This window comes from Ornithorhynchus anatinus, chromosome 19 (assembly GCF_004115215.2).
Source record: "Ornithorhynchus anatinus isolate Pmale09 chromosome 19, mOrnAna1.pri.v4, whole genome shotgun sequence".
Lineage (NCBI taxonomy): Eukaryota > Metazoa > Chordata > Mammalia > Monotremata > Ornithorhynchidae > Ornithorhynchus > Ornithorhynchus anatinus.
The window spans coordinates 288,252-305,952 of NC_041746.1; the positions used below are offsets into that span (position 1 = coordinate 288,252).

Below are 17,701 nucleotides of genomic sequence, written 5' to 3' on the forward strand. Positions count from 1 at the left end.
TTCTCTTCTCTGGGCCTCCGTCACCTCATCTGTAAAATGGGGCTGAAGACTGTGAGCCCCACGGGGGACAACCTGATTCCCCTCTATTTCCCCAAGGGCTTAGAGCAGTTCTTGGCACAGAGCAAGCGCTTAACAAACCCCCACATAATAATATTATTATTATCAATAATAATGATGATAATAATAATAATAATAATCCTTCCCACTAAGCCCCGCTGGTTGTGTAGCAGAGGGCTGCGCCCCCAGGAGGCGCCCGATCCACCGCTCAATCAATCCATCGATGGGACTGAGTGGGGGGGCGGGGGCCTCGGAGGCCCCGCCCCCAGAGCGCCGTGACGTCATCACGCAGGCGGGGAGGCTGCGGCGTCGCGAGCGCGGGGGAGGGGGAGGGAGGCCGGGCGGAAGTGACGTGCGGGCTGGGGGGGCAGGGACGGGCAGCGCCAGGACGGGCGGGAGCGCGCGCGCGGGCGAGCGGACGAACGGACGGACGGACGGACGGACGCTCGCTCGCTCGCTCGCTGAGGCGGCTGGTTCCGGACCCACCCCGGCGGCCTCCATCTCCTCGTCCTCCTGCTCCTCGCGGGCCTCAGGTATGGCGGCTCCGACCCTCCGATCGGGGGCGGGCCGGGCCGGGAGGAGCGAGGAGAAGCGCGCGGGCGCCTCGAGGCGGCCAGGACCGGCCCTGCCCCCGCCCCCCCCCATCCCCTCACCGTCGTCCCCCCCACCATCATCCCCCCCACCATCATCCCCTCCCCACCATCTCCCCCTTCACCATCCCCCCGTCATCATCCCCCCCACCATCATGATCCCCCTCATCATCATCCCCTCACCATGATCCCCCCCCCACCCCCCCATCCCCTTCCCCCCATCATCCCCTCACCATGATCATCCCCTCACCATGATCATCCCCTCACCATGATCATCCCCTCACCATGATCCCCTCCCCCTCCCCTCACGATCCCCTCAGCACGATCCCCTCAGGAGACCCCCATCCCCGCCCCCCGCCGGTGGGGTGTCTGCGTCGGGGGCGGCGGGGCTGGACGGCAGCCAGGGAGGGACAGGCACAGGTAGGGCCCGGGCCGGCCCTCCGGGACAAACAATAATAATAATAACGATGGCATTTGGTAAGCGCTTGACCGAAGCACCCTTCTAAGCGCCGGGGAGGATACAAGGTCATCGGGTGGTCCCACACGGGACTCACAATCTTCATCTCCATTTTCCAGATGAGAGAACTGAGGCCCAGAGGACAATAATGATGGTATTTGTTAAGCGCTTCCTATGTGCCAAGCACCGTTCTAAGCGCTGGGGACGATACGAGGTCTTCGGGTGGTCCCACGCGGGACTCACAACCTCCGTCTCCATTTTACAGATGAGAGAACTGAGGCCCGGAGGATAATAATGATGGTTTTTGTTAATAAGAATAATGTTGGTATTTGTTAAGCGCTGACTATGTGCAGGGCACTGTTCTAAGCGCTGGGGGACATACAGGGGAATCAGGTTGTCCCACGTGAGGCTCACAGTTAATCCCCATTTTCCAGACGAGGTCACTGAGGCCCAGAGAAGTGAAGTGACTTGCCCACAGTCACACAGCTGACAAGTGGCGGGGCAGGGATTCGAACCCATGACCTCTGACTCCAAAGCCCGGGCTCTTTCCACCGAGCCCCACTGCTTACCGGGTGCAAAGCACCGTTTTAAGCGCTGGGGAGGATACGAGGTCATCGGGTGGTCCCACGCGGGGCTCCCCATCTTCATCCCCCTTTTCCAAATGAGGGGACTGAGGCCCAGAGAAGTGAAGCGACTGGCCCAAGGTCACCCAGCTGACAGGTGCTGGAGGCGGGATTAGAACCCACGACCTCTGGGTCCCAGGCTCTTTCCACCGAGCCACGCTGCTTCTCAGGGTTGTTGGGTGGTCCGTGATGGAGTCACTGGGGGAGAGAGTCGGGAGTGGAGAGGCGAGACTCGGGCGGGGTTTGGTTGGTCCGGGCTGCATGGTGGGGGGAGAGGGGAGGGTGGGCAGAGGGGTTGGGTGGTCTGTGCTGGGTCACTGGGGGAGGAGAGGCAGAGTGATGGATGGGCCATCCTGGATCACCATGGGGAGAGTCGAGGATAGGTGAGAATCAAGTGCGTTGAATAGTCTGTGCTCAATTACTCAGGAGAGTCAGGAAAGGAGAATTGGGGTACCGGGGGGACCATGCTGGGTCACTGAGGGAAGAGTTAGTGGAGGTTGAATGACCCATTCCCCTACCTGAAGGATGGGTGGGCAATGATTTTAATTTTAAAGAAAATTCCAATTACCCTTCATCGGAAGATTTGCCTCCCCCTGCATCCACAAGTCACTTCCCTGCCATCGATCCGGCCGAGGCGTTGGCCTTGGTTTCTGTGGTCTCATTCATTTCATTTCTTTCATTCGTTCATTCAAGAGTATTTATTGAGCGCCGACAGTGTGCAGAGCACTGGACTAAGCGCTCGGAATGGGCAATATGGCAACAGATTAGAGACCGTACCCGCCCAGTGACAGGCTCACAGTCTCATCGGGGGAGACAGACGGCAGAGCAAAACGGAACAAAATAAAAACAAGACAACATTATCAAGATAAATAGAATCAAGGGGATGTACACCTCATTAACAAAATAAATAGGGTAATAAATGATATATACAGATGAGCACAGTGATGAGGGGAAGGGGGAGGAGCAGAGGGAAGGTTGGGGGAGCTCAGTCTGGTCTCACACAGGCTCCTCTGGGTTCATTGCTGGCCAGGCACTAAGCTTGACTGCTTCCCCCTCTAAGGACGTGGCAGGTGCCAAGTTCTGCATTGTTACACACCAACGTTTTCATCTTTAAAAGAAACATTCGTTCTCTACTCACGTGCGAGCAGGGCATCGAGCTTCTGGTGTTAATTCTCCACAGGAGACGTGGCATTATTCCCACTGCCACCCGGGCACACTAGTGGAATGTGTTCCAGTCTCTTGGTGTCCAGTCCCACGTAGGAAGGTCTCCTGCTGTTCCAAACATACAGCGGCTGCTCGGTTTCCCTCGATACGTTCAGTAAACCGGGCAGCCCTTTTCGGTTAAGCTGTCTCCATCCCTGGAAGGGCCGGGTGCCTGTCGCTGGCATGGGCGTGACCGGATCCAGCCATGCTTGCCGACGCCCACCGAGAGCACAGCCTGGACTTGGTGTCGGGGGAGCAAATTGGAGAAGTGACGGTGGGGGGGCCGAGGGGGTCCTTTCCCAGAGCGGGAAAGTGACCACGAAAGGGAAGGACACCGCTGACTTACCGGGACTTAATCTCCGACCTAGAGCCCCACGAGGTCATGGACTCGGGCTTACTAACCGCAATAAAACGGAGCCCCTGCATACCCAAACTCCCCACTGCTGCCCTCATCCCTGCCTGCCCTCTCTCTCATCCCTCCTCACCTCCAGCTTGACCCTCGGGTTCCCCGAGGCGCCCGCCCTTACCCAGCCTCAGGTCTCACTGTTGCTGCTGCTGCAGAGTTAGTGGAGGTTGAATGGCCCATTCCCTACCTGAAGGATGGGTGTGCAGATGATTTTAATTTTAAAGAAAATTCCAATTACCCTTCATCGGAAGGTTTGCCTCCCCTTGCCCAGCGGCGTTCTCCCGGCAACCCGGCCTCCCTCATTTCCCCTCCCCTTTCCGCCTCCCACAGGCTTTGCCCTTTGCCCTCTTCCCTGTCTTCTGCTGCCTTTCTTCCCTTCCCCTCCCTGCCAGACTCCGCGAGACCACTGCTTCTTCCCCGGGTCAGGTGGCGGGGGCCGGCTCTCCTCGGCTCTCCATCTTCCCATTCCTTTTCCTGCTCCGTCATCCCTTGTTCTTCCTCTCGATTTCTCACCCTTCCTCCACTCTCGAGCCCCTCGGCTCCGGGGGCTCTGGCAACCCAAACAAGCAAAGGTCGCCCCGAGGATTCTCTCTGATTTTTGCCTTGTCGCTTTCTGCGATAAGAATAATTGTGGTATTTGCCGAGGGCTTACTGTGTGTCAGGCGCTGGGGAAGATACAAGATCGTCAGGTCACAGGCACTGTTCCTTCCCACGTGGAGCGCCCAGTCGAAGCCAGAGGGAGGTTGGGCAGTTAAATCCCTGTTTTACAGATGAGGAAACCGAGGGGCCCGGGGAAGTGACTGGACTTCCCCAGATACGTGCAGCAGGGGAAGAGAGAGGAGAATAGCAAATTGGGCAGGTGGAAGAGTAACTGCCTAAAGAGTAGAGCGGACAAGTACGGAAGAGCTCTTGAGGGGCTCTGAGCACATGTGCTGAGTTGCACCAGTTGGGAGGGTGTTCTGGGGAAGAGAAAATCGGGGAAGACCACCTGGAAGAGGTGGGATTTCAGCAGTGCTCAGAAGATGGGGAGAGGTGGGATCTCACTGACGTGAAGGGGTGGGGAGAGCGCTCCAGGCAGGAGGAAGAATGGGAAACAGGACTTTGGAGGCCAGAGAACCGAGAGCAAGGCCCAAGGATGAAATTAACTTGAGAGGAACACAGGGTGCGAGCTGGGCTACAGTAGGAGAAGAGGGTAGATAGTTAAGAGGGCTCTGAGCCGCTCTCTCTGAGCCTGCTGCTTCAGTCGCTTTCAGAAATACACCTGCTTTGTGGAAAGTAGGTACAAGATCTCCATTTCAAGAATACAGCTGTTTTCTGGAAAGTAGGTGCAAGATCTCCATTCCAAGATTTTAGCTGGCGATGGAGCAACTAGCTTCTCCCTGTTTTGGCTTTTTGTGATAAAGCTTTTCCATTACTGAATTTTGGCGAGCGACTCCTCTGAATGAGATGCAACAACGCAGCGACGTCGTCTGTATCTAAATTGAGTAGTGGAGTTGTGTCTCCGTTCAGCCACATCTTCGACGGTCTGCTTGGGGGCCGCGGGGGTGGAGGGTGGGAGGTCTCTTTGTGGCTTCGACCGTCTGACCCGGGCTGTGGGCCAGACTTCCTCCGAGAGCCATTCGCTGTCGACTGTTCGAGGTCAGCCCAGCCAGGGAGGGGTGAGGAGGGATTCTCTGCTTGGCCAGAGCATCGAGCCAGTTGGGGGTACGAGAGGCTCAAACAACGCGCCGCCTCAAACAACGGAGGCCTTTTTAGTATGATGCTTATATTAATGTCTGTTTCCCCCTCTAGGCGGTAAGCTCATTCATTCAATCGCATTTATTGAGCGCTAACCTTGCAGAGAACTGTACTAAACACTTGGGAGAGTACGATACAACAATAAACAGACACATTCCTTTCCCACAACGAAGGCTGTTATGGGGCAAGGAATGTGTCTGCTAATTCTGTTGTATTTTATTCTTCTAAGCTCTTAATACAGTGCACTGCACATAGTAAGGGCTCAGTAGATACATTTGATTGAGCGGAGCGATTCCCCAGGGTGGTTGTATCATGGGGTGATTGAAGTCCTGCCTGGGTGGGGGGTCAGGCATCTAGCAGTCCCATAGTACCTGTAATCTGTGGGTGGCTGCAGTCGGGAGTCTTGGACTTGGAAGGAAGGTCTTGAACAATAGCGTGGTGGCCATTTTCTTAAAATAATTTGACTTCGGCCCAGAAAAAAGATGAAAACGATTGGGCGCCAAAGATTCTCCTGTCTCCTCTTAAGCGTCAACGTCCTCAGGTTTAGGCGACTTGAGCTGAAACTCTGGTCGGTAGTTTATCGTGACAGACGTGTCGAAACCCCCAATAGAGGGTGAGCGGTAGTCTAATCAAATTGCCAATGGTGCCGTTTTTACCAGACAGCCTTTGAAAGGGTGGGGAGGGTGGGGGGAGAGAAAGCGATAACTGGTTAAAAAAAAAAGTCCATTCTCCACAGTCTCACTCCAGGATGCATCACCCACAGCCCGTCCTATCTAGGAATTTTAGGCCAAGGGACTTTGCCAGCCGGCCAACTGACTGAAGACTCTAGGATGGAGTTTTTCATTTCTTGCCTGACCCTGATCTGTCTGTGTCCCAGCGGCAGCCACGAGGACACAGTGGCATTTTTACTGTGGAGCCGGGACTTGTTTCTCTTTGGGAAAGTCGCCCACACTCACCGCTGCTATTTGGTGCGTTACGGAGGGTGTGTGCGGTGGAAACTCTACGTGGGATTATCGAGGCAGCAGGTTGGGGCAGGCAGAAAAGGGTTTACGTACGTGAACTGGATCTTTCCGAAGATGTGTGTGTCGATGGCGTGAAGGATATCAGGAGACTTGTCTGTGCTCTCTCCCCATTAGGTTCAAAACCATCTTTTTCTGGAGCGGATGCCCCCGCCGAGTTTCAGGAGGAGCCGAGAAGCGCCGACTCGCAGAATTTTGTAGAACAAAGCGAAACCGAACGGAGGGGACCCGGTGGAAGTATTTCTTGCTTGTTGGAGAAGGAAGGGAGCTCCATGGATCAAAACAACAGCCTGCCCCCCTACGCTCAGGGCTTGGCCTCCCCACAGGTAATGCCCCTGGCCGAGGAGAGGGGGTCCATGGGGTAGAGGGGCATGACGCCGCCGTCACCTCCAGAAATTCATGGCTACTGGCCCCAGAGATCCATTGCCCTGGTTTTCAAGCTGCACCGAAGCTTCCTGCTGGCACCGATCTGCCTTTGGGAGCCCCTGGGCTGTCAACGGCCAAACGAGGCCTTCCCACCAGGGAAGGAAAGTCTTAGCTGTCCTGTCTTTCCCAGGGGTGCGGGGCATGGGGAGGCGTGTCCCGGATACGTACCATCTGTCTATCCGTCCCCGGGCCGATCTCCTCCTTCGGGCCGGGTTTGGAGCTTTGGGAGGGAAACGGCACCGTACTGAACCCTCGGAATAAAGAGGGAGGAGATGACCCCACGAGGATAACGACTGGGGTCGTGTCGGACGTGGGAGAAATTGCTTTCTCCCTCATCCCCGGCTGAAAATGCTGAATGGTCCCATTTCTGTGCCGTCGCACGCCAGCCCTTTGCCTCCGCTGGAGGCTGGAGCCGGAAGTCTCCCCGAGACCTCCTGTCCCCCAGTGGAGAACTGCCCCTGCTGTCCACCCTCAGGGTTGAGGGTTCAGACTCGGGCTCTCCTGGAACTCGGTGGTCAGGAAGAGCCCAAGGACACGTGCTGGCAGCTGCCCCTGCCTTCGGTGCCCGGCGTTCACGGCGTGGCGAGTTGCTCTGTGTCCATGGGAGCCCCAGAATGAGGGCCTTGGGGTTGGTCCAGGGCAGGGCCCCAGAGCCGGGGCTGAGCTAAAACATGAGGACTCCCAAAGATCTTGAGTCTTCCCTGGCCGCCCTCGGGGGGCTCTTCCTTGCAATGCGCGCCCCGTCGACAGCCCTCCCCCCGAGTCTGACCCCCATCCATCCGTTCTCCCCATCCACACAGGGCGCCATGACGCCGGGAATCCCCATCTTCAGCCCCATGATGCCCTACGGCACCGGGCTGACGCCACAGCCGGTCCAGAGCTCCAACAGTTTGTCTCTGCTGGAGGAGCAGCAGCGGCAGCAGCAGCAGCAGCAGCAGCAACAACAGCAGCAGCAACAGCAGGCGGCCACCGCTCAGCAGGCCCCCGCAGGGGCCTCCGGCCAAACCCCGCAGCTCTTCCACTCACAGACTCTTACGACCGCCCCCTTGCCCGGCACCACCCCCCTGTACCCGTCCCCGATGACCCCGATGACGCCCATCACGCCCGCCACGCCTGCGTCCGAGAGCTCGGGAATTGTGCCTCAGCTGCAGTGAGTGTCCGGGGCCTCGTCCCTCCGGCTTCCTCCCTTCTCTCCTCCCCGCTCCTCACCTGCTCCCGGTAGGCGCCGGCCCTGTCCGTCCTGGAAGGGGAGAAGACCTGGCTGGGCCCTTGGGTGATGGTGGCGACACGTCAGCACCGGTGCCGGGGGGAGCCTGAATGAACGAGCCGGGGGTGTGGTGCAGGGGGAGGTCAGACAGAGCAGGGTAAACTCCCAACGCTAACATCAAGAAGAGCAGGGCGCTCACTCCCAGGAGGGGACCGGGCTCAGCTTCCTCACCTCTTCTTCCCTCTTTCCTTCCCCAACCCCTCCATCCTCTTCTTCCTCTGCACCGGTGTGTGCGTGTTGGGGCGGGAGGGTGGGGAATGAGGAAATCGGAGGTTGGGGGGAGGAGGGATGGGGCGCTTCCCAGTCAAACGTGCCCGTCGAGTTTTCCCAAATCTCAAGTGCTCAGTGTAGTGCTCCGTACCCAGTAAGCCCTTGGAGAAGAATTTATAATTAGGTTATTTGTTATGCACTTACTATGTCCTGAGGACTGAATACTGAGCACGGGGGTAGATCAAGTGAGAAACAATCCCCGACCCACATGGGGCTCCCGGTCTGAGTAAGGGAATGCCGTCGATGAATGAATCGATCGATTCCAAAGAATGAGGGGCCTCAGGAATTCGAAGCCCATTGCTCACTGACCCAGCGTTGCCAGAGTGACGTGATAAGACAGCAGCCTTTCCTGGGCACCAGCCTGGTCGGCAGACCAGGGCGGAGATCTTGGTGCGGTGGCAAGCGGGGCATGCGAAACAGGCTCGCGGCGAAGCCCCTAAGACCGTCAGAGTGACGCAGGTTTTCTCCATGCCTTCCTCACAGGAATATCGTGTCCACGGTCAACCTCGGCTGCAAACTCGACCTGAAAACCATCGCTCTCCGGGCTCGCAATGCTGAGTACAACCCCAAGGTGAGAAAGGGTGCGGGTCAGCCTCAGCCCTCGGGCTGGCCCGGTCCAGATTTGTGAGCCGGCGGGCACTCCAACGAGGGCCTGCCGTAGCCGGCGCTTTTCTCGTTTGGGAGAAAATATTCTTGGGTGGTGGGAGGTGGACAGTTGCGGGGGAGGCGTGTCCCGAGCAGTCACAAGATAATGGGGTTAGACCCAATCCCTGTCCCACCTGGGGATCTCAAGGCATTGAATCCCCGTTCTACAGATGAGGGAACTGAGGTACTGAAAAGTTAAGCGGTTTACGCAAGTACTCCCATTTGGCACCTAATGGCCAGGGAAGAATGTGTCTGTTATATTGTTGTGTTATACTCTCCCAAGCGCCTAGTACAGTGCCCTGCACACAATAAGTGCTCTATAAATACGATTGATTGAAGTGATGGAGGCAGGATTAGAACCTAGAGCCTCTGACTCCCAGGCCTGCACATTTTCTACCAGGACTGATCTGATTTGATTGTATCTACCCCAGCGCTTGGCAGTAAGTAGGCCCTTACCAAAACCCCCTAACATGGTTATAATTAGAGTTCAGGCCTGGGAGGGAGGAGAACTGGATTCTAATCCCAGCTCTGCCACTTTCCTGCTGAGTGACCTTGAGCAAATCATTTAACCTCTGTGCCTGTTTCCTCAGCTATAAAATGGGGGTTAAATAGTTGTTCTCCCTTCTACCTAGACCGGGAGCCCCATGTGGTTCAGGGATTGGGTCTGATTTGATTGTCATATCAACCCCAGCAGTGCTTAAAATACTACACCCCCCCCCCCCCCCCATTACCGTTGTTATTGTTGCGTGTGATGGGCTCGTTCATTTCTCAGGAGTCTGGAGTTCTTTCCCCGCCGGCTCCAATGCTGCTGTTGGCCCGGGTGCGGTCCGGGATGCCTCGTGAGGGTCCGCAGCCGCCAGAGCCCGCGACCCGGGCTAGCGAGTGGCTCTGGCAGCTGGGGCGCCGCCAACCCTTGCCGATTTCACATTTCAGCGTTTCGCTGCCGTCATCATGAGGATAAGAGAGCCCCGCACGACAGCACTGATCTTCAGCTCGGGAAAGATGGTGTGCACGGGGGCCAAGAGGTCGGTATGACGGGCTGCCGGGAGCGGTCTTCCATTCACGGTGTGTGGGCAGTTGGATGTGACAGGGAGACGTGGGTGTGGTCCGTGTCCCGACTCTCTGAGCCGGGCTCCCGTGGCCCATCGGTCCGTCAGGGCTGGCCAGCGGGGACGTTGGAATGCCTTACCCTGGGCTTGAATTCAGTCCCTAGGACGGTCCTGGAGAGACCGCCCCGGCACTGACCGTTGGCTGGCTGGCTTGCGAAAACCGCCACCCCCATCCTGTGCCGAGGCTGGCGGTCTGAAGCCAGAAGCAGCAGACCCCAGTTAAGATCCTCGTGGGCAGAGAGCCTGCCTATCAACTCTAACCTAGTGTGCTTTTCCAAGCGCTCAGGCTGATGCTCCGCATCCCCTAAATACCATCGATTGATTGCTGACTTGCTGGCACAGGGCAGAAAGCGGAGGAAGTTGCCCCTCGACCAAATTATTCTATGGGTTGCTTTTGCTTTCCAAGGCACTCTCTCTTCTGGGAGAAGTAACCGCGCTTTTCTCTATCTAGTGAGGAGCAGTCCAGGCTGGCAGCCAGGAAGTATGCCAGAGTAGTGCAGAAGCTGGGCTTCCCAGCCAAGTTCTTGGATTTTAAGATTCAGAACATGGTGGGCAGCTGCGACGTGAAGTTTCCCATCCGGCTCGAGGGCCTGGTGCTGACCCACCAGCAGTTCAGCAGGTAAGTGGGCCCGCCGGCCCGTCTGGGTTCCCCCTCACCAGCTCCATCCACGAGTCTGAGCAGAGCGCCACCCTGGAGCGTCGGCTCTTTGCCTTCCGCCCGAGCTGCCGCAGAGTGGACGGAGGAGGAGAACGGATGGAAACGTTGGCCTTGGCTCAGCTCGGAGCCGGGGAGCGTCTTGGACTGGGGGCAGGTTTGGTGGGACCTCCTTTCTTCCTGGTTTCCCCACAATCCCTCCATGACCTAAGGCTCCGGTGGAAGGATTCTGGGGTAGATACGAGGTAATCAGGTCATCCCACATAGGGCTCACACTCATCTCCATTTTACAGATGAGGACACTGAGGCACAGAGAAGTTAGGTGACTTGTCTAAGGTCACAGAGCTGACAGGCGGCAGAGCTGGGATTAGAACCTGTGACCTCTGACTCCCAAGCCCTGGCTCTTTCCACTAAGCCAGGCTGATTACTTTGTATCTACCCCAATGCTTAGAACAGTGCTTGGCACATAGTAAGCGCTTAACAAATACCAACATTATTATTATTATTCTGGGCAGACCAGGTGGTTGTTGAGCATGCTGTCCTGAATACCCCCTTCCCCCCAGCAGATGCCACAGTCATGGCCTCTCACCTGTCCTTTTCCCCTTTCGTTTCCAGTTACGAGCCGGAGCTATTTCCAGGTTTGATCTATAGGATGATCAAACCCAGAATCGTCCTCCTGATTTTTGTTTCTGGAAAAGTTGTTTTAACGGGTAAGTGGGGCGCGTCTGGGCTGCCGCCGGGTGGAGACGGCTCCAGCCCGAGGTCGGAGCTGCTCCGTCTGAGCCGGACGTCCCCTCCCTCCTCTCTCTCCTCCCCCCCCCCCCCCCCCCAGGTGCCAAGGTCAGAGCAGAAATCTACGAGGCATTCGAAAACATCTACCCCATTCTCAAAGGCTTCAGGAAGACGACGTAACGGCTTCCCCCCGCCGCCCCGCTCACCTCTGTTCACACGTTGTTTTTGGTACACTGTAAAATGGTATTATCTGGGGGCGCCGGCGGGACCGGAGACAGAGACTCTGGGCGAAGCTGAGCCCCTTTCCCGGAACGCCAGGGGCCGTGCCATATTTCCACCGGAACCTCCTTCCGGGCGGTGAGTTGCTTTCAGAGGACTGCTCGGTGCAGTGTTGACTTTATTTATATTGGGTATTTACAGGCCCTCCCACCCCCTTCCCTGACCCAGGGGGGCTTCAGTGTTCACCATTCCAGCAGGGACCTCGGAGCGACCAAGCTGCCAGGCCGGGCGGGGGCACGGCCCCGGGCACGGCCCCATCTGCGTGCAGCGGTTGGTCCCACGGGCCCTTGGCGCCTTCTGTTTAATAAACGAATGCTTTTTAAACCGGTAGGAGTCCGTTCAGCTGAGGGGTGGTTGGGGCCGAGCTGGAGGGGCTCTGGTGCCACTCATCCTGACCCTGCACGTTGGGAGTGGGGCCCTGCTGCGTCAGGCGGATCCCGCCACGTCTTGCTTCCAGATGAACTCTTCGATGTAGTGGGTGGTAGCCAGGCTGCAGCTGCGGGCGCAAGTGTAGACGGCCAGCACCCCCCAGTCCAGGCTCGTGCCCAGTCGGTCAGCCTTCAGGTAGTTGAGGAGCTGAGGCATGACCTGAGGAAGGAAGGGTGAGAGGTGGGAGGGCTGGGGCTACCTACTTGTCCCGAGGTGGGAATGGATCCCCTGAGGTAGCTGAAGCCCTTCCCTATGCCAGGGATGGTGACACCCTGCAGGGGAATGGGTCTGGACCCCGTTTCTGGCCGCTCTCAGGGCTTTCTGTACCCCTCTGCTGGGTGGCTGGGAGGGAGGGGGGTGGCACTGATGGAAAAGGGGGCAGAGCCCTGGGTCCTGCCAACGATCCCCAAACCAGACCGCCCCAGGCTCCTACCTGGAATTCAAACTCCCTCCTGGCCCCACACGGGCAAGGGGGAATATCTTTCTCTTGCGGGATGCCTTCTCCGGAGATCCAGAGCGGGTCAACGCCTCTGCCGTACCTGAGAATCTGAAATGGGTAGCCACAAGACACGGGGTGGGGGTGGGGGGATTCACAGCGACAAGCTCCCCTTCACCCGACGCCTCCGTCCCCACCATGCACCTGCTCCCCCGGACGCTTCAACTCAGAGCTTAGGAGGGAGGAGGGGGGTCTGAAGGAAAGCCCCGGGGCGCCCCAGGTCCATCTCCACCCCAGCCAATCACCACAAGCACGGGGTCCTGGGGAGAAGGCGGCTCCCGGGACATTGGATTTTCCTCCTACCTGTTCGGGCTCCCGCTCAGTTTTAGCTTTAAACTGCTGGAAGATCCTGTCTTCTCTGGACTCGTGCTTGGCCAGAGCATCCAGGGCTGCCTCGGGAGCTTCTCCTGAGATAAACCCAGAAAGCGTCTCAGCCCCGAGCGCCCCCGGCTCCTCCAGGGGAGGAAATGAAGTGAGCAACCAGCGGGCCCCGGCCTCTCCTGAGACATCACCCACCCTCGGCGCTCCTCGTCAGTGAAATTCGGGAGCGCCTGTGCCCGGGAGCAGCAGGGAAAAATCAAATCAGCCAAGTGGCCCGCCTCTCCCCCGACACAACCACTGTCCTTTCATTCAGCTGTATGTATTTAGTGCTTACTGCGTGCAAAGCACCCTATTGAGCGCTTGAGCGGATAACAACAGACGGACACAATCCTGCCCACAGGAGCCCACGTTTCTCAGCTCGGGGCCCACCCCACCACCCCAGCCTGCTCTTTGGCCTTGGGGAGTGTCAGCAGAACATATCTTCAACCAGGTACCCAAGTTGCTTCCCCAAAAGGCGCCCCTTACCCAGGGAGCCCGGGAGCTCTGGGTCCGCAGCAGAGTCTTCCACGCCGCCCACGTCACCATCCTCCTCGCCCTCGCCATCCGAATCGGGCTCTTCTGCTTCTATCACGATTTCGTACTCCGGGAAAAGGAATTGGTGGTCTGGGATGGCTCCATCCAGGTCCTCTAGAAGAACGTTTCCCAAGTCAGCCAGGCACCTCTGGCCCACCCCAGAACACACGGACCAGGCGTCCCTACCTTGGGCCTGACGGCCTCCAGGGGCAGGTGAAAGCCCCTCCTGCCCCGGCCCCCGAGCCCAGCGCGGTCAGCGGAGGAATGGGAAGGACCGGACGGTGTTAAGTCTTGCCGTGATCTGGGCAATAACAGTCCTCAAATCCCTCTCGCACTCGTCTGCACCGCAGGGTTATTGTTTCTAAAACACTCGGCGGTGGCTCAACGAGGTTGGCTGCGGCCTCGCCATTTTGAAGGCAGGTGGGGAGAGGGGAGAGAATCAGCACGGCATAGTGGATACAGCCCAGGCCTGGGAGTCAGGAGGTTGCGGGTTCTAATCCCAGCTCCTCCGCATGTGTGCTGTGTGACCTTGGGCGAGTCACTTCACTTCTCTGGGCCTCCGTGACCTCATCTGTAAAATGGGGATTGAGACTGTGAAACGGGTAATGTGCTCAACCTGATTGGCTTGGATCCACCCCAGTGGTCAATACAGTGCCTGGCACATAATAAGCGCTTAACCAGCACCATAGTTATTAAAAGCAGCATGGCTCAGTGGAAAGAGCCCGGACTTGGGGGGTCAGAGGTCATGGGTTCAAATCCCCACTCTGCCACTTGTCAGCTGTGTGACTGTGGGCAAGTCACTTGATTTCTCTACGCCTCAGTTCCCTCATCTGTAAAATGGGGATGAAGACTGTGAGCCTCATGTGGGACAACCTGATTACCGTGTCCACCCCGGCGCTTAGAACAGTGCTCTGCACCTAGTAAGCGCTTAACAAACACCAACATTATTACTAACATTAACTCATCTCTAACGGGTTGCTGGATGGGGCCTCTAGGCAGTAACGAGTCTCCGCACTTTTCAGACTGCGGGTTCGGGTCCTGACATATTGGGCCCACCCGGGGGGTCCGGCCAACCTCAACGGGGGTGGGCAGGGAGGAGGGCGGCCCCGCGGCCCGCGGCGGAGCGTGGCACCCCCGTCCGCGGCCCGCCGGGGTCGTGCCCCCCGACGGCGGGCTCACCGGGCAGCGGGCAGGCCTGCTTGTGGCCCATCTTCCAGTCCAGGGTCTGGTGATGTCTGCTGCAGTAATGGGCCCGGTGGCAGCGGGCACAGGCCTTGGGTCCCGGGCAGCCGCACACGCGGCAAAGCCAGACCCCCGAGCCCAGCTGCGAGGGCACCGCGGCGGCCGCTCCCGGCGGCGGAGCCTCTTCGGGCGGCGGCTCGTAGGGGTAGAAGGCGTTTTTCCGGGGGAGCTGGTTCCTGAAAACTGGCACGGACAACCACGGTTACTGATGGGGCCGGGGGGGGGGGGGGGGCCCGGGGAGGGGGCAGGGCCTGTCATTCTACTGCCACCCTGCCCTCTCCCAAGCCCTTGGTTCGTGCTCTGCACGCAAGAGGCGCTTGATAAATACGGCCGGAGGAAGGAGGCGAGGGCGGGGCAAGGCTGAGAACAGCGCTTGGCCCACAGTGGGCGCTTAACAGAGAAGCTGCGTGGCTCAGTGGAAAGAGCCCGGGCTTGGGAGTCCGAGGTCATGGGTTCGAAGCCCGGCTCGGCCACTTGTCAGCTGGGTGACTGTGGGCAAGTCACGTCACCTCTCTGGGCCTCAGGCACCTCATCTGTCAAATGGGGATGAAGACTGAGCGCCCCACGTGGGACACCCTGATCACCTTGTATCTCCCCCAGCGCTGAGAACAGTGCTCTGCACAGAGTAAGCGCTTAACAAATACCAACATTATTAACAGAGAAGCACTGTGGCTCAGGGGAAAGAGCCCGGGCTTGGGAGTCCGAGGTCATGGGTTCGAATCCCGGCGCCGCCACTTGTCAGCTGGGTGACTGTGGGCCAGTCACTTCACTTCTCTGGGTCTCAGTTACCTCATCTGTAAAATGAGGATTAAGACTGTGAGCCCCACGTGGGACAACCTGATTCCCCCGTGTCTAGCCCAGCGCTGAGAACAGTGCTCTGCACAGAGTAAGCGCTTAACGAATACCAACATGATTATTATTCACTTCTCTGGGCCTCAGGTCCCTCATCTGGAAAATGGGGATGAAGACTGTGAGCCCCATGGGGGACCCCCTGATTCCCCTGTATCTCCCCCAGCGCCTAGACCAGTGCTGTGCACAGAGGAAGCGCTTAACAAATCGCAGCATTCTTCTCACGATAGCATAGGGAGAAGGGAGGGGGCCGAGGGTCGGTACCGCGGAAGGCGAGGCAGCAGGCGGGGTCCCGGCAGGCGAAGACGAAGAGGGCGCGGTGGAAGGCGTGGTGGGGGTCGGGCAGCGGCGCGTAGAGCTGCAGCAGGAAGGCGAGCGGTTGGCGGCAGCGCGGGCAGCCCAGGGCGGCGGGGCCCGGCAGGCCGTCCTCCCCCAGCCACGCCGGCCGCCCGCCCACCTTGCTGGGGAAGTGGCCGCTCCGCAGCCGCCAGCCCGGGGTCGCCTCGGCGAAGCCCAGCTCCAACCCCATCCCCAACCGCCCGGGAGGCGGGAGAGGCGGGAGCGGCGGCAGCGGCAGCAGGAGGAAGAGGAGGAGGAAGAGGAGGAGGAGGAAGAGGAGGAGAAAAAGAGGAGGAAGGGGAGGAGACGGAGGAGGAGGAACAGGAGGAGGAGACAGAGGAACAGGAGGAGAAAGAGGAGGAGAGAGGAGGAGAAAAAGAGGAGGAAGAGGAGGAGACAGGAGGAGGAACAGGAGGAGGAGCCAGAGGAAGAGGAGGAGGTGGAACAGGAGGAGAAAGAGGAGAGAGGAGGAGGAGGAACAGGAGGGGAGAGAGGAGGAGGAGGAGGAGAAAAAGAGGAGGAAGAGGAGGAGACAGGAGGAGGAACAGGAGGAGGAGACAGAGGAAGAGGAGGAGGTGGAACAGGAGGAGAAAGAGGAGAGAGGAGGGGGAGGAGGAACAGGAGGAGAAAGAGGAGGAGAGAGGAGGAGGAGGAGAAAAAGAGGAGGAGACAGAGGAAGAGGAGGAGGAGAAAGAAGAGGGGAGAGGAGGAGGAGGCAGCAGGGGCAAGGGCCCGCCGCGGGGCAGGCCGGGAAGAAGGCAGGACGGCCCCACTGACAGCCGAGGAGGAGGCAGGGCCGGCCGCGGGGCAGGCCGGGAAAGGAGGGGGCCGGGGCCCGCCGCGGGGCAGGCCGGGAAAGGAGGGGGCCGGGGCCCGCCGCGGGGCAGGCCGGGAAAGGAGGCGGCCGAGGGCCCGACGCGCGGCCTGACGGGTAGAGGGGAGAAAAATAGGTCGCTAGGGGGCGCTGCACCTCCCCTCAAGTCGTGCATTCATTCATTCATTCATTCACTCATTCATTCACTCACTCAGTCGTATAGAGAAGCAGCGGGGCTCAGTGGAAAGAGCCCGGGCTTGGGAGTCAGAGGTCATGGGTTCGAATCCCAGCTATGCCACCTGTCACCTGGGTGACTGTGGGCCAGTCACTTCACTTCTCTGGGCCTCAGGCACCTCAATCTGTAAAATGGGGATGAAGACTGTGAGCCTCAGATGGGACAACCTGATTACAACCTGAATATAACAGTAATAATAATGCCATTTGTTAAGCGCTTACTATGTGCCAAGCACTGCTCAAGCGCTGGGGTAGATGCGAGGTAATTAGGTTGTCCCACGTGGGGCTCACAGTCTTCCCCATTTTACAGATGAGGGAACTGAGGTACAAAGAAGTTAAGTAGCTTGCCCAAGGTCACACAGCAAAGTGGCGGAGGCGGGATTAGAACCCGTGACCTCTGACTCCCAAGCCCGGGTTCTTTCTGCTAAGAAAGGCTGCTTCTCTAATTGAGTCCCTGTCCCACAGAGGGCTCACAGGGGAAGAGTAGAGGGCGGAGGGAGAGTGGAGAGGGGAAGAACTGGGGGGACCCAGGGCTACTCACAGATTACACTTTGGTCGCAGCTCCCTCCCCAAGCTAGATCGGGGCCCCCACCGCTTGCCTCTGCACATAGTAAGCGCTCAATAAATGCTATTGAATGAATGAATGAATGAAGGTGAAGATTTCAGAGAAGCCGTGGGAAAGAGAGCCCGGGAATCCGGCTCTCCGGGCTTCTGCACGGTAGCCTGTGAAGCTCTGAGCATCACATGGTGGGGGGGGGAGTTCCGAGGTACTGGGGTTTGGGGCTTATTTAGCCGGCCACAAATACTTCCCGAAGAAAAGGTAGGAGCTGCTGTTGTTCAATCCAAACTTTGAAAAAGTCTTCACTGAAGCTGACACTCCCAGAGTCAGTAGAACCAGATCCCGCAGCCCCTGGAAAGACTCACCCGCC

The 17,701-nt window shown here is 58.4% G+C and overlaps 2 protein-coding genes across 3 annotated transcripts; one reads left to right on the forward strand and one right to left on the reverse strand.

Moving 5' to 3' along the window:
• The first annotated feature begins 468 nt into the window (after positions 1 to 468).
• LOC100091633 (TATA-box binding protein) lies at positions 469 to 11,799 on the forward strand. 2 transcript variants are annotated; one of them, XM_029047416.2, is made up of 8 exons: positions 469 to 590; positions 6,210 to 6,418; positions 7,319 to 7,668; positions 8,539 to 8,626; positions 9,634 to 9,725; positions 10,261 to 10,428; positions 11,080 to 11,174; positions 11,297 to 11,799. In XM_029047416.2, exons 2-8 carry the CDS (start codon positions 6,365 to 6,367, stop codon positions 11,374 to 11,376), a joined length of 927 nt encoding a protein of 308 aa, XP_028903249.1. In that variant the 5' UTR covers positions 469 to 590; positions 6,210 to 6,364; the 3' UTR covers positions 11,377 to 11,799. The 2 variants fall into 2 exon arrangements, with proteins under 2 accessions (XP_028903249.1, XP_028903250.1); XM_029047417.2 differs by lacking the exon at positions 469 to 590 and adding an exon at positions 990 to 1,067.
• Positions 11,577 to 15,968, reverse strand: PDCD2 (programmed cell death 2). Its single transcript, XM_029047415.2, has 7 exons — positions 15,843 to 15,968; positions 15,650 to 15,743; positions 14,474 to 14,719; positions 13,247 to 13,408; positions 12,704 to 12,807; positions 12,338 to 12,451; positions 11,577 to 12,063 (listed from the first exon to the last, which is right to left on the reverse strand). The coding sequence occupies exons 1-7, from the start codon at positions 15,912 to 15,914 to the stop codon at positions 11,902 to 11,904; spliced, it is 954 nt and encodes a 317-aa protein (XP_028903248.1). The 5' UTR covers positions 15,915 to 15,968; the 3' UTR covers positions 11,577 to 11,901.
• Between the last annotated feature and the right edge of the window lie 1,733 nt (positions 15,969 to 17,701).